Consider the following 24,475-nt stretch of genomic DNA (forward strand, 5'->3'; position numbering starts at 1 on the left):
CCTAATGTTAATCTAATGGTTCTGCTGAGAGAATCCTCATAGTATGGGGTAAATGTTAGGAAAACACAGAATTGTGGAAATGAAGGGACTCAGAGATAATTTAGGCCTACCCCTTCATTCTGTAAGTGACAAACTTGAGCCTCTAAGACATTAGGTAACTTACTTGAAAATCATAAGACTAATACGGTCTATACCATTTGAGACACAGATGTTTTCTCTAACTCCTTACAATAATTACAGGGTTCAGGGCAAACACACTATATTTTGTTTCCAAAAGGACTAAGAAATATATCTCATGGTATTGAATATTGGTATTATCACTTAGTTGTGTTTTTTTTAAGATGTGTGAGAGAGAGAGAGAGAGAGAGTGAGCACATGTGTGCACTCATGCACACAATTGGGGGGAGGGACAGAAGAGGGACTGTTAGAGGGAGAGAGAGAATCTCAAGTAGACTCCATGCTGAAACTGGAGCCTGATGTGGAGCTTGATCTCATACCCTGAGATCATAACCTGAGCTCAAAACCAGGAGTTGGACACTTAACCAACTGAACCACCCAGGCGCCCCATCATTTCCTTAGTTTTGGGGTTCAAAATCATACTTATATTCTTACTTGGTAAATGTGGAAAAAGCATGTGTTTAGAGTCTGAAATCCAATTCCCACACTTAGCTGTGAAGCAAGGACAACTGTCATTCTGTTTTCTCATCAGTAAAATACACTACACACCACACTCAGGTTCACACACACACATAGCATAATAAATGGCTTATAGTAGGTAGACCTAAAAAATGCCTCCCATGATCCTCCCTCTTCTCACCAAAATGTCAACACACCATCATATATAAAGTCATAAGTAAAGATGTAAGGGAAAAAAGTGTTGGAGTTGTGAAACCCAGTTTCTTATTCCTATTCTCTTATGAAAAAGCTTCAAAGCCTTGGGTAAATCATTCAACCTAAGTCTGTTCACCACTCAGAAAAGTGATGAAGCCTAATCAACCAAAATGATTCAAAATCCTACCTATGGCTCAATGATGTATACCTATGACTGCCACATGAGCTTCTGAGGCCTGAATATCATATGGATAGTCACATCAAAAGCTTTAAACATTTAAACACTAATGTGAATTTGACATTTCTAAAACTTCTTAATTTGGGGATACTGTTAATGATCATTCTGTATATTTAAAAGGAAAAATTCTTAAAATTACTCACATCTGGTTGAATGGCTTTAAATACTGGAACATCCATTAGCGTTATCTGACCCTGAAATAAAAGGTAAAAAATGACAATTTCTCCTTGGGAATTCTATGACATGAAATTATACTCTATAGTAAATTAAAATTATATTCTATACTAAAATATATTGAATACTCAAAATTTTTACTAGAAAAAGTATCAATTTTAAAAAGGATTATAGAAAATGAAAAGTTGCCCTTATACCATTATTAAATATGATTATTTCAAATTTTCTCATGCCTATGCATATTTTCTTATGAGATAAATGAGGTAAAGTTAGAAAATAAAATGGTTTTAAAAATTTGGACATACATTATATCAAAATCAAAACCAAAAATCAGTTCTCTTGGTTCATGGAGAAAGAAGTATTATGGTGATTATTAAATCATATTTCCTCAAACAGTAATATAAAATCTGATACTAATAAAAAACAGTTTTCTTCCCCATTTATAAAAGTCAATGAAACTTATGCTAGTGGCGACTCCTACCTAAGGACTGCACACGGATTGGCTCCATAGCTCAGGGGTTAAAGCTCTTGGAAGGACTGCACATAGCTGTGGACCTACCTCAATCTCACTTTAGGCTACAGATGTAAAACAAGACCCAATAATACACCAAAGAAGAATATGCTATGTATGACTGAACACAGTTTATTCCTGGAATACAAGAGTGGCTCAACCATCAGGAAATCAATACATGCTGTTAACACAAGTTAAAGGAGAAAGAGAACTTAAGTGAATATTTGTATCAGTTAAAAAATAAGTTTTTCTAAGTATCTTTCATGATACTGCAATAATGCCTTCAAATTCCATTTTTCAATTTTTTAACTTATAAAAATGTGAAAATACTTCTTACATAGGTCAGTAAAGCACAGTTGGTTTAGGGGGCAAAAGCAATTTACCATAAAGGTAAATACATTTTTTTTCTCCTCATGTGACTTTTTTTGTTTTGAGTAGAATTGACACAGGATGTTACATTCCTTTCAGGTAGTAAGTATTTACTTCTCATTTGCCAAGCTGAAGGTATAAGGTAGGAAGCTGCTCTAAACCTCTCTCCACCTCTTCCTCCCTTCCCCGTTTCATCCCTCTGCTTGTTCCGCTGCTGTGCTACTCTCTCCATCAATTCCCACATCCAGTGTTTTGCCCCCGCCTCCTTCTGCTGTGCCTTCACTCAACAGCATCAATGTGTAGGTTATGTTCAAGAACGGGAAAAAGGGGAGGTGGGAGACTTACCGCATACTCTTCTGGTGTAACCTTAAGAACATCAAATACCACAGCATCAAAGCTTTTCTTCAGCTCAGAACCTTTGTCACTTAGCGATTCGGAACTGCTACTTTTCTGTTAAATTGAAAGAAAATGCAGCCATTTTAATACTGTCTCACATTCGATGCTGTAGAAATTCGACTGGCATTAAACACTGAACAAGGAATGGGAAAGCACTTTGTCAACAAACACAGCAGATAAAATGGGTACAACATCCTGCTCAGCTGAAGAGCACTAGATAAAGGGTCAGGCAATTGAATGTCTAACCTCTCCTACTTTCTAGGTTCTTGAGTCATTTTCTTGTCTGTCCATTTCCTCATGCTGACATCCTACCATTTCTTATAGAAATTAAAGATTTTAACAAGTTCGAGGATTCTCAAATGAGGTTAAGGGGAAAAGTTAGGGGAGAAGAACATCTCTATAATTTTTAAACTAATTTTTTAAAGACAAAGACAAATTGTTTTCATAACTTAAACCATAAGACAATATTCAAAACTTCATTAACTAAGTGATGTCCCCCTGTGATAGTAAAACTGATATTATTCTTACTATTATAAATTTAAGGGGTTTTTGCTTAAAGGTTACTATTTCAAGTTTGAATTTGCTGTTACTACATGTAGAACAAAAGGTGGCTTTTGGCTCTGAACTTACTTCTGTCCTATTTCCACATGTGTACTATGAGACAAAAATGTTTTCTGCCTCCGTTGGTTGAAATCTGAGTGTCATTTCTGTAAGAACATTTAAATTATGCTCTATTAAACGGAGACAGGATACTGAACTACAGCTAATGTCTCAAAAATTAACCAAAGTTTCAGCTACCAGTATATAATACATATGTCAACCTACCAGCTGTTACACATCAGTTTTGAGTGCTTGTCATTTATGCCTCATTTTTATGTTTTCTTTCACTTTCATTAGCAGCTAAATATCAAAATCATTTCAAAAGAAAGGATCTGTCATTAATTTGGGTAAATTCTCAACCATTATTATATTTCAAATATTTCTTCTGCCCCTTTTTCTTCTGGTAGTTGCATTACACGTATGCTACACTTTCTGTCATTGTCCCAGTCCTTGGATATTCTATCCCATTTTTTTTTTCATTCTGTTTTCTCTCTGCATTTTAGTTTGGGATGTTTCTATAGACATATCTCCAAGCTCACTAATTCTTTCATTGGCTGAATACTGGCTACCAGTTCACTGGTGAGCCAATCAGTTATTCTTCATTTTTGTCACAATGTTTTTGATTTCTAATATTTTCTCTTGACTCTTGGAATTTCAATATTCCTGCTTATATTATCCATCTGTTCTTACAAGTTGTCCACTTTTTCGTTAGAGCCCTTAGCATTATTAATTGTGGTTATCTTAATTCCCAGTCTGCTAATTCCAAAATCTTTGCCATATCTGAGTCTGGCTCTGTTACATGCTTTATTTCTCCAGACTATGTATGTTTCTTACCTTCTGGTAGGGCTTATAATTTGCTGAAAACCAGACATAACATACTGTGTAATAAGGAACTGAGGTAAATAGGCCTTTAATGTAAGGATATATACTTCTATATAGGGAGGAGTTATGCTGTGTTTACTGTCTGTTGTACTTGAGGTGTTTGAGTCTTCAATTTCCTCTAGCGTCCTTCTTTGGGTTTCTCTAGAAACTCCCTCTTAGAATCTATGCTCTGCAGTTCTTTCAGCTATAATCCTTCATTATTTTTTAATTTATTATTTTTTAATAATCTTTCATTATTATACAGGAATCCTGCTGATGTGGTGGTAAAGTATGGGGGGACAAGTATTCTCTAAGTCCTACAGTCAGGACTTTTAGTGAGCCTGTGCCTGCCCTTGGGTGTGACCTCAGATACTTCCCAGTACCCCAATGCCACCGCCAATCCTGGAAGGGGCTGGAGTTGGGTGTTTCTCGCCCTCCCAGTAGGTTAGGCTCTGATAAAGTAGTTTCCCTGGAGGTCATGGGGAGAACCGAAGGCCCTGGGCACATTTCAAAATGTGAGGCAAGAAGGAATTTTTCTCCAATCTTCCCTTTGAGAATCTGGTGGAGCTTCCAGAGGTAAAACACAAAAGTGAGGTTTGGGAGAACCTAAGACTGGGCCCCGGGAGTGTTTAACTTCAGGGTAGCCCATACATAGCCTCCAGCAATTTCTCAACTATAGTTTAAGTTTTCCTACCCATTTCTGCCTTCAGTGATTTCTGCTCTTGGTAAACTAATTCTTTACTTGTCTCTCTCTCCAGTTTTTGGGTCATCACTGTCAGTTTGCTCTGTGACATCAATTTTCTGACAGAGCTAAGAAGGGTTACTGATTTTCAGTTTGTTCAGCTTTTTTCATGTTGTGAAGACAGGAGTAATAAATTCCAACCTCTTTACATATCTGAGCAGAAACCGAAAGTCCCATAATCAGATTTTATACATAGTATTTTATTTTATTTCACTTGTTTATTCTCTGTAATTATGACTAGCTTATAGTATGTCAACAGTATTCTTTTATATCCCAAGATTAATTTAGAAATTTATCCAGAATGTTAAACATTCAAACAGATATGTTATTGCTCAAATAACTAAATTCATTCTGTCAAGTAAAGATGTTAATTTTAAACCTAACTTTCTCCAAGTTTTTAACTAATTCAAGACAAGTTAGCAAATAATGGCAATTTTATTGCTTATCAAAACAAATAATCACTTTCTTTTTTTTCCTTCTTACAAGTCATCAGGAGAGGCTTAAGAAATTATGAGCAAGATGTTTCTATCTGCTTCCCCAATACCAATAAATAAGTTGGTATTGATAAGCTACACAGCATTTCAACATAATGTCCACTAAGGGAATAGTAGTAATTCTTTATTTAAGAGAAGACTAAAATCACTGAAACTTCCAAATATCTGAAAAAGATTCACTCTAATCTCAGAAGCTTCTAGTACAGGTTAAATATAAAGGAACAAGGGAAGCCATTCACCCAGATCAAGTATTTATCCATTTTGTAAGCTCATCAGATTTATGGGACATTTGCATTTTGGTATGTTAACAGATCTATATTTTAAGAGAAGGTGGAAAATACGTATTTTCAATTTTACTTTCTTGCCACAGTGTAGAACAATTTAAAAGACAGTCTTTTTCCACTTACCATATACTGTATTATACTACTTTGAGTCCTGAGGAAAGTCAAATGATATTTTTCACAAGTAAAATAATCTATTTTATTTAACAAATAATTATATACTGTTTCCTGTAATACCAGACCAAATGTTTCAGAATATATAGTTACAAATATGATATACATATATGCACACACACATACACTTAACATATTCAAAAACATGGTTATAAAAATATCTCCAGTAAACATCCATATAATATAAACATATATACAAACATATAATCCCTGTCTCAAGGAGAAAGAAAAGTTGATGTATAAAAAGTGATACAGATAAAACTATAACAAAGTAGGAGAAAAGAATGGTTTATACAAATAATCAGTAAGATATAGTACTCTTTCATTAGAATGAAACTTCAAGTCAATAATTGGTGGGAGTTAAATCTATTAAAAGGATAATTTAGTCCCTTTGACAGAAGTCTTGAATAAAAGGTTTAGGGCCATCTGTATTTAATTAGAAGGCAACGGGGAACCATGGACAATTTGGGGATACAATAAAGCTTAAGAACTGTATTTTAAGAATATTAAAATGGAATTACAGTCAAATGGACCAAAAACAGCAGAGAATGGAAGTGCAAGATCAAACTAAATGCCTGCTGTAATAATCTAGACACAAAATAATTACCAAACCCAGATGGTGCTAGTAGAAATAAGAGAAAAGGAGCGGACTCAGGCAATGAGGTATGCTGAGGCGGGCTCTCCGACAGCTGCCAACAGTCTCCGTCTCCTGGCACTCACATCCTTGAGTGTGGGCAGGACTGTGACCTGTTTCTAACCAATGGAATATGGCAAAGAGAACAGGCTGTCACTTCCATGATGACATTCCATGATGACATTACAGAAGAGCGTAACTTCTGTTCTGCTAGCAAACTCTCTCTGCTGTGATGAGAAAATGGTTGTGCTACGCCAAGGGGAAATCTAAAGATTAAATTGAGACAGCAAGGAAAACAGTGCTGAGATACACAGTGATGGGAAATGGTGAAGTCAGAGAGAGGGGTCGCGCTATTTTCTTTACAAATCGCACAGCAGAATAGTAATGAGTAATTTGAGTTTGTTCATATTATACATAAAATTTCTGGTCCATCAGAAACACTTAATAAAAATGTATGAGGGAATCAGAACTATAGATAGAAATACAGACATCATCAGCATAAGAAGAAACATCAAAACCACAGACTCCGACTATTTTCATGGGTAGCAAGCCCTAAGTAACTGGCTGGAGTAAAATGGAGCTGAAGTTATTAATGAACTTTGAGGCCAACGTGTTAAAAAGTCATAGACATTATTTTCATCTCTATTTTAGGAGAAAAATAAAGGAGAAATATAGCTAGATGTTAAAGTTATTAAGGAAAGCAGGCAAAGACCCTGGATTTAAGGACAAAGCAAAGAAAAACTGTGAAGCATAAATAAAATCACAGCACATTAACTGGAGAGATGGGCATCCAGCTTAGTCTTCACTTCCATCTTTACACTCTAAACCACATCGCTTCCAACATTGCAGCCTAATCGTTTATGATCTTCAACAGGCTTGGAATCAAGGGATCTAGACAGGGTGAAAATTATGTGATTCTAAATAAAAGAGTCTTTTATTCTCACTTGTACTACTGCCCTTAAGGTTCATATAATGTAAAAATACCCTAAAAAAGACGTTTTATGGGGATCCCTGGGTGGCTCAGCGGTTTAGCGCCTGCCTTTGGCCCAGGGCGTGATCCTGGAGTCCTGGGATTGAGTCCCGTGTGGGGTTCCCGGCAGGGAGCCTGCTTCTCCCTCTGCCTGTGTCTCTGCCTCTCTCTCTCTCTCTATGTCTATCACGAATAAATAAATAAATAAATCTTTAAAAAAAAAAGATGTTTTATATATCCTTTAAAACTAAAATCTAGAAAAGGTTTTATTTTTTTTATTTTTATTTTTTTTAGAAAAGGTTTTAAGTAATCATTATTTGTCAAATATCTTAGGTGGATAAGGATGAACTATTTCTAAGATGTATAGTGAACATGTGAATAGAATAATTAAAATTTTAAAACTAAAAAATTTGTAGCTCAAGTTCTTATTTATTTATTTTTTAAGATTTTATTTATTCATGAGAGACACACGGGGGCGGGGGGGGGAGGGTGGCAGAGACACAGGCAGAGGGAGAAGCAGGCTCCATGCAGGGAGCCCGACATGGGACTCGATTCCGGATCTCCAGGATCAGGCCCTGGGGCTGAAGGTGGCACTAAACTGCTGAGCCACCAGGGGCTGCCCTCAAGTTCTGATTTAAATCTGTGACCAACCATAATGATTGAAAAATTAGAATGTCAGGTAAGAAATTCTACAGCTAAACTTCTCAAATGTCTTACCTCGGAAGCAGTAGCAGCAATATTAACATTGCTTGCCTGCCCGTTCATTAGGTCCATGCTTCCCACAGCATCAGTCCTTGACGCTATGTTAACGGCAACAGAAGACTGACTGCTTCATGTCCAAGGCCACAAATACATTATTATTCCTGTAAGAAATAAACAGAAAAATTTAAATCTATGTCTTATTAAAAGTTTGAGAAAACAGGGATCGAGCCCTGAGTCTCCTTGCTCAATGGGGAGCCTGCTTCTCCCTCACCCTCTGTTGCTCCCCTTGCTTATTTATGTTCTTAATCTCTCTCTCTGTGTGTCAAATAAATAAAATCTTTTAAAAAAGGTTTGAGAAAACAAATTGATGTCTATCACCATGCCAAGAAATAAAACACTTCAACTTTATTGAACCTTTTTTTAAAAATTTCAGTTAAGTTTCAGAACCCCCAAACGGGCAATGCTCAAAACAGGTTACTCTTTTGTTTGTCATCAGTAAAGCTTAAGTATAATTTTTCACTTATTGTAAGAAAAATTCAACACTTTTTTAGTTGTTTTTTTTTTTTTTAAGATTTTATTTATTTATTTCACAGAGAGAGAGAGACAGAGAGCTGACAAGCAGAGGAGGCAGCAGAGGGAGGAGAAGCAGATGCCCCCCTGAGCAGGGAGCCCTACATGGGGGCTTGATCCCAGGACCCTGAGAACATGACCTGAGCTGAAGGCAGATGCTCAACCAACTGAGCCACCCAGGTATCCCAAAAATGCTTTTTTAGTTTTAATTTAAAAAGTATAAAACTACATGTCACAAATTAACACGGTAAAAGATAAATATATCTTTTAGAGATCTAAATGACTTCTATAAAGAAACAACACTGAGTAAGTTTGCCATTGCTGATAAACTGGTTTACAAAGATACCACAAATAATTGAAAATAAAATATTATGGAATGTGTCATACAGAGTCTACAATGTATGTTTATTTGTTTAGGGTTTTAAAGTTTATTAAATATCTTCAATCATTATCTCACTGATCTTCACAACAACCAGTAAGACTAAATTAAGGAAGAGGGGCAGCCCCAGTGGCTCAGCGGTTTAGCGCCACCTTCACCATGGGGTGTGATCCTGGAGACCTGGGATCGAGTCCCATGTCGGGCTCCCTGCGTGGAGCCTGCTTCTCCCTCTGCCTGTGTCTCTGCCTCTCTGTCTCTGTCATGAATAAATAAATGAAATCTTAAAAAAAAAAAAAAGACTAAATTAAGGAAGACATTATGATGCTCACATAACACAAAGAAACAGAACCTCTAAGGACATAGACTGGTAAATGAAAGAGCCAAGAATAAAATTCAAGCCATCTGAAATTCTAGTCAAATATTATTTCCATAACACCACATTTCTTTCCACTATACTGTAAGCCAGAGTATTTATTTGTGTTTCCCATCCCTTTCCACAAATAACTTGTCCTATAGCACTATGTTGGTAACTTCACCTTTCTCCAATGGAATTTCTTCCTCTATGAAAATGACAAGAGCAAATGAACTCAAGGCCCCTTTCCAACTTTGAATTTCAAGGACCTTTTCTCATAAGAGAAATGTTAAGTGTCTGTAAATTAGGCATTTTAAATTATACCGACTTAAAAAACTAAGTCTGAAATAACAATAATAATTCTCTTGATGCTAAGTTTCCACTCTGGAGAATCAATAGAGGACAGTGATTTAGAAGCAGACTCTAGAACAAGCCTGCCTAAGTTTGAGCCCAGCAAAGTTAAATTTTCTGGGTTCCGTTTCCTTATCTATTAAAGATAACAGTAGCTACCTGCCTCATAGAGTTGTGGTGAGGAGAAATGAATACATACGAAGCCCATAAAACAATGCTGAAACATGGTAAGGATGCAATTAGGATGATGTAGATTTTGTTTATTTAATCCACACAAAGCTTAAATTCCATAGAGCCTTCGAATTAAAGAAGACAAAAACCTTAGAAATATACCTCTGGCAAAATACATGCTCGTGGGTATCTCCAAAATCCTAACTGCAAACACAAGTGAATGAAAATGTCTAAAATGTTTCCTGTATGTAGCAAAATATGCTGCTGGTTTTCAAATGCTTAAAAATTATTATTAATGATAGCAGCCTTCGGCCACATCTTAAATTTTAAATTAATCTTCATTTCTTCGGATACCCTAAGTACCTGCTAAGAGCAAGACATGGTGCTAGACTTTTTTTAAATGAGAAAGATATTAGAAATAATGGGTTTTAAAAACCATTTAGAACCCATTTAGAAAAAAAAAATTAAAAAAAAAGAACACATTTAGAAAACCAATGCAAAGGTGAACAGAGCACTGAAATACTTTAATTTCCTCCAATCTACAGCATTTCATAAGCTTCATTATCCTTATGACAAACACTATTAAGGATCAACTTGTATTTACACTACTACAAACTAGGAGCTTGATAATCCAAATTCTCTCTGAAGTCAACACTCAGTTGGCAATGACATGTTTTCAAATAATTTCAAACCACAGTGCGAGTGTAGATGGATTTAGATATGAATCTGTAATTCAAGAGTGCCCCCTAGTGTTAAGAAAAATATTTTAATTAAATTGTTAAAGGAACTGTATTCTTAATCTACTCTTCAAATATATATATATATTTTTTACTATTATTTACTGAAAATGAGATAATACAGACCAGGAATAAAAATTATACATTTTTAAACTATAAGACATTACACATTCTAAACGATAAGAATCAATCTTCTCTGCCTGGTTTTAATTAAAATACCACTCAAATATTCCATATTACTAAGCTTATATTAAAATTCATTACATGTAAAAAAATTAATAAGTACAGCAAAGCATACCTTAAAGAAAATTGTACTCAAAACTATTTATAAATGTACTACATGTCAGTAGTATTTAATATTGCTTAAGTACAACAAAACCTCATATGATACCATAAAAACACTAAGTCCTTAGAGACAAAAATGGGTTTATTTTTAACCTTTCTGTACTTTGCACACAGGAAAGTTCAAATTAAACAACACAAATACATGCTTTTCCTAGTGCTATGAATGGCACAATCATTCATAAATACCAACATCACAACCGCTCTTTTTTTAACGAAATTCATTATTTCCTACTTATTCTCTTCTGAAACCTCTAAAGACAGTTAATCTCTTCTGGGTTTAAATTCCAAAACAAGTATATTGCTTCTTTCTAAGCAATTATAATCCAAAAACAAGGATATTGCTTCTTTCCACGCAATATAATCCCCAAACAGGAAATCTGAAACGTGTAGATTTAGTTCCTTCCTTGAGGTCACTGAACTAGATTGTTAAATTGCAGACATATTCAGTCTCCTAAACACTTGCTTTCTCAATGATATTCACACCAGAAGCCAGTATTTTCTAACCAAATGAACAAGGATTAAAGTAAAAATGTCAACTTCTCACTAATCTCATTTCACAGTAGTAGTTACATATTCTTTTCTAAAACAAGTTATGCTATCATCATTAGGAATATTACGCTACAGAAATTTAATAGTTTTATAGAAATACTCTAAATGAGTTAAACAACCATAAGGGAAATGGTAGGGAAATGAAATTAATTAGAGCAATTTCTTTGGAAACATTCAGACAATACAGAACTGATATGCTCATACACTTTGGCTTAAAATCTCATCTTATGAAACTCATAAAAACTCTGGAGAAAGAAAAAACTAGATACAGCTTATTTAATCAAGTGATATTTACAACTGTGAGAACCATTTTAATGCCCTTGTACACAACCACATTAAGAAATTCAAATGGACAACTATACAAAAGAAGAAAATAGAAATGAAGGTTCAACAATAGAAACTAAACCTTCATAGTAACAATATTCTTACAATTTTCATGAGAAAAAAAGAGGGTAAAATTAAAACACTATAATTGCTGTTTAGTATTTAAAACTTATTAAAGAGCTTGCTCTCCTTTAACATTTTTAAGTAAGTATTAAAGATATATTTTACATGACACTCATGGAAGGTCCAAAGATTTAAATAGCCTGGTGGGGGGCAACTGGGTGGCTCAGTCAGTTAAGCGTCTGCCTTTGGCTCAGGTCATAATCTCGGAGTCCCAGGATTGTGCCCCATGTCAGGCTCCCTGCTCAGTCTGCTTCCCCCTCTCCCTCTGTTCCTCCTTGCCCCTCACCCCTCACTCACTCTCAAAAAAAAAAAAAAAAAAAAAGAAATTACACAGCCTGTGTATACCATTAAGGCAACTCACTTTCAGCATTTGTGACAGTTAAACTTTTACCACCTTTATTTTTTTAATCTAAGAAAATGAGAAGTTAGTCCCAATTCCCCAGTACTTTGTTTCAATAATTAAAGTCACCAGAATGCTCTTGAGTTACAAAGAAAAAAGATCTGGTTTTTGACATAACTGATATCGAGCTATTCTAGCAAGTTTACTAAAAAAACATGGTTGCATCTTAAAACCGTTTCTAGCATAACACTAAGCAAAATTATCTTTGCTATTGCCACCCTTAAAAAATTCAAGTTACAGAAGGACACCTACAGCCTGAAAATAAAAGTTTGGAGAACCATTTACTATTCAAATGGTCCTCAAAAGAAAGCAGGGGTAGCCATCCTTATATCAGATAAACTAAAATTTACCCCGAAGACTGTAGTGAAAGATGAAGAGGGACACTATATCATACTTAAAGGATCTATCCAACAAGAGGACTTAACAATCCTCAATATATATGCCCCGAATGTGGGAGCTGCCAAATATATCAATCAATTAATAACCAAAGTGAAGGGCAGCCCAGGTGGCTCAGCGGTTTAGTGCTGCCTTCAGCCCAGGGCCTGATCCCGGACTCCCGGGATCGAGTCCCACGTCAGGCTCCCTGCATGGAGCCTGCTTCTCCCTCTGCCTGTGTCTCTGCCTCTCTGTTTCTCATGAGTAAATAAATAAAATCTTTAAAAAAAAAAAAATAACCAAAGTGAAGAAATACTTAGATAATAATACACTTATACTTGGTGACTTCAATCTAGCTCTTTCTATACTCGATAGGTCTTCTAAGCACAACATCTCCAAAGAAACGAGAGCTTTAAATGATACACGGGACCAAATGGATTTCACAGATATCTACAGAACTTAACATCCAAACTCAACTGAATACAATTCTTCTCAAGTGCACATGGAACTTTCTCAAGAACAGACCACATACTGGGTCACAAATCGGGTCTGAACCGATACCAAAAGATTGGGATCGTCCCCTGCATATTCTCAGACCATAATGCCTTGAAATTAGAATTAAATCACAACAAGAAGTTTGGAAGGACCTCAAACATGTGGAGGTTAAGGACCATCCTGCTAAAAGATGAAAGGGTCAACCAGGAAATTAAGGAAGAATTAAAAAGATTCATGGAAACTAATGAGAACGAAGATACAACCATTCAAAATCTTTGGGATGCAGCAAAAGCAGTCCTAAGGGGGAAATACATCGCAATACAAGCATCCATTCAAAAACTGGAAAGAACTCAAATACAAAAGCTAACCTTACACATCAAGGAGCTAGAGAAAAAACAGCAAATAGATCCTACACGCAGCAGAAGAAGAGAGTTAATAGAGATTCGAGCAGAAATCAACGAAATCGAGACCAGAAAAACTGTGGAACAGATCAACAGAACCAGGAGTTGGTTCTTTGAAAGAATTAATAAGATAGATAAACCATTAGCCAGCCTTATTAAAAAGAAGAGAGAATACACAAATTAATAAAATCATGAATGAGAAAGGAGAGATCACTACCAACACCAAGGAAATACAAACGATTTTAAAAACAGATTATGAACAGCTATATGCCAATAAATTAGGCAATCTAGAAGAAATGGACGCATTCCTGGAAAGCCACAAACTACCAAAAATGGAACAGGAAGAAATAGAAAACCTGAACAGGCCAATAACCAGGGAGGAATTGAAGCAGTCATCAAAAACCTCCCAAGACACAAAAGTCCAGGGCCAGATAGCTTCCCAGGGGAATTCTATCAAACGTTTAAAGAAGAAACCACACCTATTCTACGAAAGCTGTTTGGAAAGATAGAAAGAGATGGAGTACTTCCAAATTCGTTCTATGAGGCCAGCATCACCTTAATTCCGAAACCAGACAAAGACCCCACCAAAAAGGAGAATTACAGACCAATATCCCTGATGAACATGGATGCAAAAATTCTCAACAAGATACTAGCCAATAGGATCCAAGAGTACATTAAGAAAATTATTCACCATGACCAAGTAGGATTTATTCCCGGGACACAAGGCTGGTTCAACACCCGTAAAACAATCAATGTGATTCATCATATCAGCAAGAGAAAAACCAAGAACCATATGATCCTCTCATTAGATGCAGAGAAAGCATTTGACAAAATACAGCATCCACTCCTGATCAAAACTCTTCAGAGTGTAGGGATAGAGGGAACATTCCTCAACATCTTAAAAGCCATCTACGAAAAGCCCACAGCAAATATCATTCTCAATGGGGAAAAACTGGGAGCCTTTCCCCTAAGATCAGGAACAAGACAGGAATGTCCACTCTCACCACTGCTATTCAACATAGTACTGGAAGTCCTAGCCTCAGCAATCAGACAACAAAAAGACATTAAAGGCATTCAAATTGGCAAAGAAGAAGTCAAACTCTCCCTCTTCGCCAATGACATGATACTCTACATAGAAAACCCAAAAGACTAAACCCCAAGATTGCTAGACTCTACATAGAAAACCCAAAAGACTCCACCCCAAGATTGCTAGAACTCATACAGCAATTTGGTAGCGTGGCAGGATACAAAATCAATGCCCAGAAATCAGTGGCATTTCTATACACTAACAATGAGACTGAAGAAAGAGAAATTAAGGAGTCAATCCCATTTACAATTGCACCCAAAAGCATAAGATACCTAGGAATAAACCTAACCAAAGAGGTAAAGGATCTATACCCTAAAAACTATAGAACACTTCTGAAAGAAATTGAGGAAGACACAAAGAGATGGAAAAATATTCTGTGCTCATGGATTGGCAGAATTAATATTGTGAAAATGTCAATGTTACCCAGGGCAATGTACACGTTTAATGCAATCCCTATCAAAATACCATGGACTTTCTTCAGAGAGTTACAACAAATTATTTTAAGATTTGTGTGGAATCAGAAAAGACCCCGAATAGCCAGGGGAATTTTAAAAAAGAAAACCATAGCTGGGGGCATCACAATGCCAGATTTCAGGTTGTACTACAAAGCTGTGGTCATCAAGACAGTGTGATACTGGCACAAAAACAGACACATAGATCAATGGAACAGAATAGAGAACCCAGAAGTGAACCCTGAACTTTATGGTCAACTAATATTCGATAAAGGAGGAAAGACTATCCATTGGAAGAAAGACAATCTCTTCAAGAAATGGTGCTGGGAAATTTGGACATCCACATGCAGAAGAATGAACTAGACCACTCTCTTGCACCATACACAAAGATAAACTCAAAATGGATGAAAGATCTAAATGTGAGACAAGATTCCATCAAAATCCTAGAGGAGAACACAGGCAACACCCTTTTTGAACTCGGCCACAGTAACTTCTTGCAAGATACATCCACGAAGGCAAAAGAAACAAAAGCAAAAATAAACTATTGGGACTTCATCAAGATATGAAGCTTTTGCACAGCAAAGGATACAGTCAACAAAACTCAAAGACAACCTACAGAATGGGAGAAGATATTTGCAAATGATGTATCAGATAAAGGGCTAGTTTCCAAGATCTATAAAGAACTTATTAAACTCAACACCAAAGAAACAAACAATCCAATCATGAAATGGGCAAAAGACATGAAGAGAAATCTCACAGAGGAAGACATAGACATGGCCAACATGCACATGAGAAAATGCTCTGTATCATTTGCCATCAGGGAAATACAAATCAAAACCACAATGAGGTACCACCTCACACCAGTGAGAATGGGGAAAATTAACAAGGCAGGAAACCACAAATGTTGGAGAGGATGCGGAGAAAAGGGAACCCTCTTACACTGTTGGTGGGAATGTGAACTGGTGCAGCCACTCTGGAAAACTGGGTGGAGGTTCCTCAAAGAGTTAAAAATAGACCTGCCCTACGACCCAGCAATTGCACTGCTAGGGATTTACCCCAAAGATACAGATGCAATCAAACACCGGGACACCTGCATCCCGATGTTTATAGCAGCAATGTCCACAATAGCCAAACTGTGGAAGGAGCCTCGGTGTCCATCGAAAGATGGATGGATAAAGAAGATGTGGTTTATGTATACAATGGAATATTACTCAGCCATTAGAAACGACAAATACCCACCATTTGCTTCAATGTGGATGGAACTGGAGGGTATTATGCTGAGTGAAGTAAGTCAGTCGGAGAAGGACAAACATTATATGTTCTCATTCATTTGGGGAATGTAAATAATAGTGAAAGGGAATATAAGGGAAGGGAGAAGAAATGTGTGGTAAATATCAGAAAGGGAGACAGAACATAAAGACTCCTAACTCTGGGAAACGAACTAGGGGTGGTGGAAGGGGAGGAGGGCAGGGTGTGGGGGTGAATGGGTGACAGGCACTGAGGGGGCACTTGACGGGATGAGCACTGGGTGTTATTCTGTATGTTGGTAAATTGAACACCAATAAAAAATAAATTTATTTAAATAAATAAATAAATAAATAAATAAATAAATAAAATCCAAGGTATTACAAAAAAAATTAAAAAGAAAAAGGTTCTGATGTACACTCGCAGGGTTATATGAGTCCCCCAATGCCTCCTGCCTCTGTGTTTCCACTGCTCTTTTGTCAAAATTCTAATGCCATCTTTTCTCATTTATTTATGTATTTCTCCCTACTGGATTTAGAGTTCCTTCATATTAAAGACCCAATACTTAAAACATGACACAAAAACCATTATTTTACCTTTTCATTAATGTACACATGAACACAATAATTGATCTCAATTACCTACTTATTAATTAGTATTTACCAAAAAAGTGAATAACTGAATAAAGTAGTCATTTACAGGACAACATTATATAAATGCCCAATTAAAATATAAGGTGAATGGCAATCAAATAATCAATACATACAATACTACACATATTTAAGAGGATATGATGAGGATTTCTACTTCCAGCAATATATCTGATAAACTAGATAAAAATCTTGGGGTGTGTGGGTGGCTCAATGGGGTAAGTATCTGTCTTTGGCTCAGGTCATGGACTCAGAGTCCTGGGATCTTTGGGTCAGGTCATGGTTTCAGAGCCCTACATCAGGCTCCCTATTCAAGGGGAGTCTGCTTCTCCCTTTCCCTCCGCCCCTACACCCCCGTCTGTGCACTCTCTCTCGCACAAATAAAGAAATAAAATCTTTTTTAAAGAAACCATTGTACTACAAAAGAAATTTAAGAATTGTAGGTTAAATTTTGATACCAGTTGGATAGACAAGACAACTAAGAGATGAGAACAGAGACACACTCTCTCCTCCCTAACCCACCCTATCAATGTAAGATGGTTTATTTTAAAAAGAAAGAGACTGGTGGTCTACCCTACCAATGTAAGAAGAAAAAAAAGAAAAGAAAAAGAAAAAAAGAGAAAAGAGAAAAGAAAAAGAAAGAAAGAAAAAAAGAAAAGAAAGAAAAGAAAAGAAAAGAAAAGAAAAGAAAAGAAAAGAAAAAAGAAAAGAAAAGAAAAGAAGAAAATTGTTATAAGATAAGGGAACTTGTTTGTTCTGAGCTTAACATTAAGGCTAGAGGAGAGTGTCCACAAATTTGTCTACAAAATGAAAATCAGTAATCCTAGGCATACTCCAGCAGATATAGAATTTGAATTTATACTATCAGCATGGTTCAAGACCCTTAAGACAAAATATCCTCAAAATATATTCAAAAGTCAAAAACTCCTGGGAACCCAAGACAGATGGAGGGAACAAAAAGGCAATGTGGGATTCCTATGAATAAAGCCCCACTGGCAAGCTCAAAATAAATATTTATCAACTCTATAAGCAAACGACACACTATACATAAGAGCGGGAAACACAACAATTATTGGGATTACCTTTTGAAAAATTTAGATGAAAATGTATCTAATAAAGGTTAAAATCAGCAACCTTAAAAAGAAGAAACTGGAAACACAACAAGACGTTACAAAGAATGCAAGACAAATATTTGTTAGAAGGTCAAATAAAAAATATTTTTTTAAGAAAAGAAAAATATAATCACTGGAGAATTAAACATCATATTAAACACAACTGAAGAGAATTTATGAAGTAGAAAATAGAAAGGAAATTACATAAAAATTCTATACAAAGAGTTAATGATACAGAAAATATGTAGAGACTGAGAAAGGAAAAATAGAATAAGATATAACACAGTCTAAGGAAAGTTCTAGAGGAAAGAGATAATGAAAAAGGCTGAGAAGTTCCCAGAATATGTGGAAGACATAAACCTCTTTATATTTAGGAATCATAAGCCCTGAGCAGGAAAAATAAAAAGAGTCATATTGTATATACATTACTCTAAACTGAAGAATATTTGTTTTAAAAGCAAGTGGAATAAGGCACTTTACTTACATAGGAACAAAATTATATGAAAAGCTTCTCAACAAAAATAATGCACACAGAAAAAAAGAAAGTATCTTCAAAGTGCTAAGAGAAAATAACTGTCAACCTACAATTCCATACCCAGCTACATTCTCATTCAAGAGAAGGCAAAATAAAGACACTTTTAGACAAAGAATTGACCACAAAATTAATCTATATGGCAAGCAATTAAAAATGTAATACATGAAAAACTAATTTGTCTCAAAGCAGAAATAATTATTATGATTAATAGGACTAATGTTTTGATTATTGTCTAAGTGCTTAAAAGTTCAAAATTAATTTCTATAAATACTTTTAAAATTATCTACTTTTATGCAAAAAAGAGAACTATTTCTCCTTTTACCGTGGATTCTAGCATTTGTTTTATATCGGAATTGTATATTAGAATACACAAATCAGTACAACAGTCACAAACAAAAGATAACATCCAGGAGTGCTTATTACCTCACGGGCCTGTTCTGAGTGCTTTTCATTAACAATTCAATCATTGGAATAACCCTATGAAATATAACATTATACCCCATTTTTAGAAATAAAAGGATAGGTAATTTGCCCAAGTCTACACAGTAGGGACAGACAGCTGGAAGAAGGAAAAAAGGGAGGACAGATGGAGGGAAAAAATTAAGGACAGAAAAGACAGATGAATTGATAAATGGATAGAAATAAAACAGAACAGAGGAGGAGTGTGGGGAAGAGAGAAAGGAAAGGTGGAAGGGAGAAGGAAGAGGAGAGAACAAAATGAGGGAAGGAGGGAAACAGAAAAGGGAACCTAAAAGCTATTCCTACTCGGAGCAAGTAGAAGGGAAAAGAGCAGGAAATGAAATAATCAGAATGCTACTATCCATTATACTTCTATTCAGCTTCAAGAGTCACATGATCTCTACAGAATGAAATGATGTGTAGGTTTATAAAGAAAGACAAGGGCAGCCCCCATGGCTCATCAGTTTAGTGCCGCCTTCAGTCCAGGGTGTGATCCTGGAGACCCCAGATCGAGTTCCGAGTCAGGCTCCCTGCATGGAGCCTGCTTCTCCCTCTGCTGTGTCTCTGCTGCTCTGTCTGTCTCTCTCTCCCTCATTAATAAATAAATAAAATCTTAGAAAAAAGAAAGACAAGGTGAAGGGTCAGAAGAAGGGAGAAATAAAAACACCATAAACAAGAGTGCAAATTTAAAAGCGGGGATGACCTAGAGAGGAAGTGCAATGTGGAGTGCTGACCTGCAGGCTTAGCAGAACCTTTGTAGTGAACTCTGGAAAGGTTCGAAGAAGTGATGGGACCAGACTGTGGAGGATCTCAATTGCCAACTGGGGGAATTTAGATCAGAAGGGACAAGCACCAGGAATCATGAAAGGTCTCTTAAGTAGGGAAGTGATCTTAGAAAACTAAAACCAGTATTTCAAGGTTTAAACCAGTATTTTCAAGGTATTTTGGTGGCCAGAGGTATGCCACTATGTCTGAGGGAAGGTGAATAGTAAACAACACTCTTCCACCTTTTGCCAAAAACAGCAAAGTATCTCAAGTGGTATGCAGACCTCTTTCTTAGCCAAGCTTCTCCAATCTCTGCTCACTAGGACTTTCTTCTAGTCTTCTGCTGTATAAATCTCCATGGTCACATTGTACCCCCTTCACATCAGTCACCTTTCTCCTACCACCACCAGTTTTTGTTTTTTTTTTAAGATTTATTTATTTATTCAAGAGAGACACACAGGGGGGTGGGGCGGGGCAGAGACACAGGCAGAGGAAGAAGCAGGCTCTTTGCAGGAGCCTGATGCAGGACTCGATCCCAGATCCCGGGATCATGACCTGAGCTCAAGGCAGCCGCCCAACCGCTGAGCCACCGAGGAATCCCCATTACCAGTTTCTAATTCAGAATCCCTGGTGCTGTGGAAATGGCAATCCTAGTTAGAGGATATTAACAAAAAATTAATGGAATTCATGTCAATTCATGAACACCACCCGCAAAACTCCCCTCCCCCCACTCTATACCAAGGAGAAGAGACAGCAGTTCATTGGTAAAATCATGAGATATGGAATACTAACTCTAGGACTTTAACCAGGTGTCTTATGCTGGGTTATTTAATCTCTGAACTTTGGTTTCTTCATTTATAAATAAGGAATGACAAAATACACCTCAGAGAGATTCTGTAAGAATTAAAAGAAATCAAAGGAAAAAATCCCATGTATCTAGAAATGGTATAGTATAATAGAAAGAACACAGATTTAGGACTCAAAAAGCCCTGGGTTCAAATCCTAGTCTAGGCACTATCAGCCAGCTGTAAGGCCTTGGACAAAAAACTTTGCTAATATTTAACCACAGGCTCCAAGTCCATCTATCAGTGACATGGCTTAAAAAAGAAAAAAAGCAGAGGAGGAGGCACACTTCTACTTCTAAATTCCAGAAGCATGTGAAAATTACAATATAAATCAATGGATTAGAAAGAGTAAAAGTATTCCACTAAATGAAGCATTTTGAAAGACTTAAGTACACTGGAAAAGAAATTTACCAAATGATTAAAAAATACTTCTACTTAAAAAACATTCATTTCAGGGTGCCTGTGTGGTTGTCAGTTAAGCATCTGCCTTCAGAGCTCAGGTATGATCCCAGGGTCCCATCAGGCTCCCTGCCCAGTGGGGAGCCTGCTCTCCCTCTGCCCCTCCCCTTGCTTGTTCTCTCTCTTAAATAAATAAATAAAATCTTGAAAAAAATTTCATTCCTTTGAAAGAAGGTCTAAATGTGTATACATGTTAACCAATAATAATTATATCTCTCAGGACAAAGAAAAGATAGATATACAAGTGTGTTGCAATACTAAGCCACTAAACTGATGATGGGTTTCCTAAGAGAGATTAATTTCTAAGTGAAAATTAAACATAAATGTTATAAATTATTTTATAAATTTATCCAAAAGCATGCAGCTTGAAATTATTCCATTTAACCCTAGTATTATAGAATAAGTGATTAAAACAATTCTAAGCTTCAAATCGTTCTTAATCAAAGGGTGGCAAGCATTTTTTTGAAAGATAGCAATTCCCATGGAAAAGAAGAACACACCAAACTATAAGGAAAAAAAAATTCTGGAGAAACTTCAATCACTGTGAGCCAACCACAATGACAGGTTTAGCAATTTCACACCACCCACGTTGCAAAAGAAAAAAAAAATGATGATGTCTAAATTAATCCACACATTTAGAAGACTCATGTCAAAAAACTAAATTAATTGTTTCCTAGCAAGACAGTTTGTAGATCATTACCAAATTATTATTTAAGTTAAATACCTTTATATTTTTTCCAGGCATATATTTTATCTCTAAATATTTAGGTACATACTCAAGATGTGTATGAGAATCTGGAGAAAGCCAATTTTCAAAACAGACTAAACTAAGATCTTAAATTAAAAAGAAAAAGATAAGGATAGCAGGAAATTGTTTCACCTATCACGATGCCACCTTATTACCCTACCTGGAGTAGAATGCATATATTAAGAGCAACGGAAAATAACTGACCCATGTAAAATGTACCCCACCATCTATAAAATAGCAGCCATCCAAAGTGTAAAGAAAGGATTAAAAATAATGAAGCAACTTTAAAGAATTCACTAGCATTAAAATGGTTTTACCTTTTTTTTTTTTAATGGTTTTACCTTAAGTCAAAGACTACACATAGCCTTTCAGATGTGATTTTGCTGCATTTGTACTGAAGTGCAGCAATACTGGAATGATCCATTTATTAACTGGCCCATATCTAAGCAGAGAGCTTATATATCCATGTACCTAACTGGCCGCAAACGAAATACTTGAAGAGAGATTTTCAAATGACTGAACAATAAAGAGGAAAAGTCTTAAGTATGCCTTTAAAGGTTCTGCTCTATCTCCAGTAGAGAAGGTTCACTGAAGATAATTTGCCAAGTGATTCTAATACCTAAGAGTTCTGAGATCTCCCAGGCAACCTGGCCCAAAATATAAATATAGGTTAACTAGAATTCAGATAACAGAAAGTTGCAAGCAAAAAGATAAGCTGTGCTCCAAATGTTTCTGTATGTTTTTGGTTTTGGTGGGGGTGTGTGTGTGCATTTTAGCCAGACGCTCTGCTCAGAAGACTAGCCCATAAACGTCCATTTAACTCATAAAACTATATATTTGAAATAAAACAAAAAACTCAACATACTATACAATATTAACAATTAAAGCATTAAAACAATCCAGCTGAATCAGAAACAGCTTTATATATTTGGCAGAAGTATGCCACTATAGGCCCAGAAATGGTCAGAGAAAGGAACTCAGTGTGGTAGTACCAAACTATGGAATAGCACAGTTTGTCAAGGACTATACTGTTGGAGTGAAAATTTCACATGGGCTAACAGTACAGCATTGCTTCTCTTAAGCTCTAAGAAAAGAGAAAAAGCCTAAAAAGAAGAGCAATTAAATAGCCTGGGCCCCAAGAAATTCTTGTACCTGAAATGTGAGGCTAAGCTGAACATCACGGAACAATCCATTGGCAAAGGATTATACACAATGCAACACTATGCAGTCACTAAAATACCACAGAAGAAACTCAGTGACATGTGGGAAAATATTCACAATATACTGCTAAATGAATAAAGCAACTTACCAAACAGTACTTAAGGTATAACCCTTCTGTCATTATCATTAGTATAGTATAGATCAGAGATTATACCAATATGCACTACAATGTAGCTATTTCTAGATTTCCAAGTCACTTTTTCCTAATTTTGGCTTACCTGTATTTTTAAAATTTTCTATAGAGACATTATTTTCATTAGAAAAAAGTAAAAAACAAAAATGGTGTCTTCCCACAGATTGCTTATTAGCTGCAAGAGGAAAAGAAATAGCTACACCATGTGAAGAAACAGGACAACACCTTCAGAGTGTGGATCAAAATTACCATTGACAACAAGGAACACAATGACATCATGTGCTTCTGTTGTGATACTCTGGGAAGGGCACATTACTTATGAGAAGCTGAGCTGGCGGTGTGCATAACCTGAATCTAATGTCGAGGAAATGGACAAAAATAAACTGAGGAACATTTTATGAATTCATTCTTTTAAAAATCTCAATGTTTCATGAAGCACAAGGAAAGGCTAAAGAACCATTACAAATTAAAGGAAACTCAAGAGACATGACAATTAAAGAGCCTATACTGGAGGGCAGTAAATGCTATAAAATATCAGAACAATTTAAAAAATTATTAACTGTGGATTAATAACAAAATTATTAACTATAGATTAAAGTACTGGGCAGCCCGGGTGGCTCAGTGGTTTAGCACTGCCTTCAGCCCAGGGCCTGATCCTGGAGACCCAGGATGGAGTCCCGAGTCAGGATGCCTGCATGGAGCCTGCTTCTTCCTCTGCCTGTGTCTCTGCCTGCCACCCGCCCCACCCCCGTGTCTGTCATGAATAAATAAATTAAATCTTAAAAAAAAAAAAAAAGTACTGTATCAGTTTCCTAAATTTGATAACTACACTGTTAAGAATAAAATTGAATAATTCTGTTAAGAAATAAAATTGAAATATTAAAAAGTAGAAGGGTATAAGGTATTCAAACTAATTTCAAATATTTCAGAAAAACAGTATCCATATGTATATGAAATAATTAATAGGGCAAATGGGGCAAAATGTTAAAAAAAACTGGTGACTTTGTGACTCTGACCTACTTATAACTGACAGTTTGAAATTATTTCAAAACAAAAAGTAGGGAGGGGGGACCCTGTTAATTCCCCTGAATTATACAGAAGCTCGACTTAAAAACCTTTATTTGCAAAATTTCGTAGAAACTAAGCTACACATCCAATAAAAAGTACAACTCTCACCAACAGATGGCGTGATTGGTCACTTTTTACTTCAGAGCC

The 24,475-nt window shown here is 36.0% G+C and overlaps 1 protein-coding gene across 8 annotated transcripts in view; it reads right to left on the reverse strand.

Moving 5' to 3' along the window:
• Positions 1 to 24,475, reverse strand: part of RALGPS2 (Ral GEF with PH domain and SH3 binding motif 2) — a 158,409-nt gene that overhangs the window by 107,377 nt on the left and 26,557 nt on the right. For 5 of the 8 annotated variants that reach the window (XM_049112183.1, XM_049112182.1, XM_049112188.1 and 2 more), the window contains 3 exons: positions 7,993 to 8,138; positions 2,469 to 2,573; positions 1,213 to 1,263 (listed from right to left, as the gene is read on the reverse strand). In XM_049112183.1, the coding sequence (XP_048968140.1) occupies positions 1,213 to 1,263; positions 2,469 to 2,573; positions 7,993 to 8,049 (213 nt within the window). In that variant the 5' untranslated portion in view covers positions 8,050 to 8,138. Of the gene's footprint in view, positions 1 to 1,212; positions 1,264 to 2,468; positions 2,574 to 7,992; positions 8,139 to 22,247; positions 22,385 to 23,345; positions 23,485 to 24,475 lie in introns of those variants that run through there. The other 3 variants (XM_049112185.1, XM_049112186.1, XM_049112189.1) reach the window with 3 other exon arrangements.

The sequence above is a fragment of the Canis lupus genome, chromosome 7, assembly GCF_003254725.2.
Source record: "Canis lupus dingo isolate Sandy chromosome 7, ASM325472v2, whole genome shotgun sequence".
Lineage (NCBI taxonomy): Eukaryota > Metazoa > Chordata > Mammalia > Carnivora > Canidae > Canis > Canis lupus.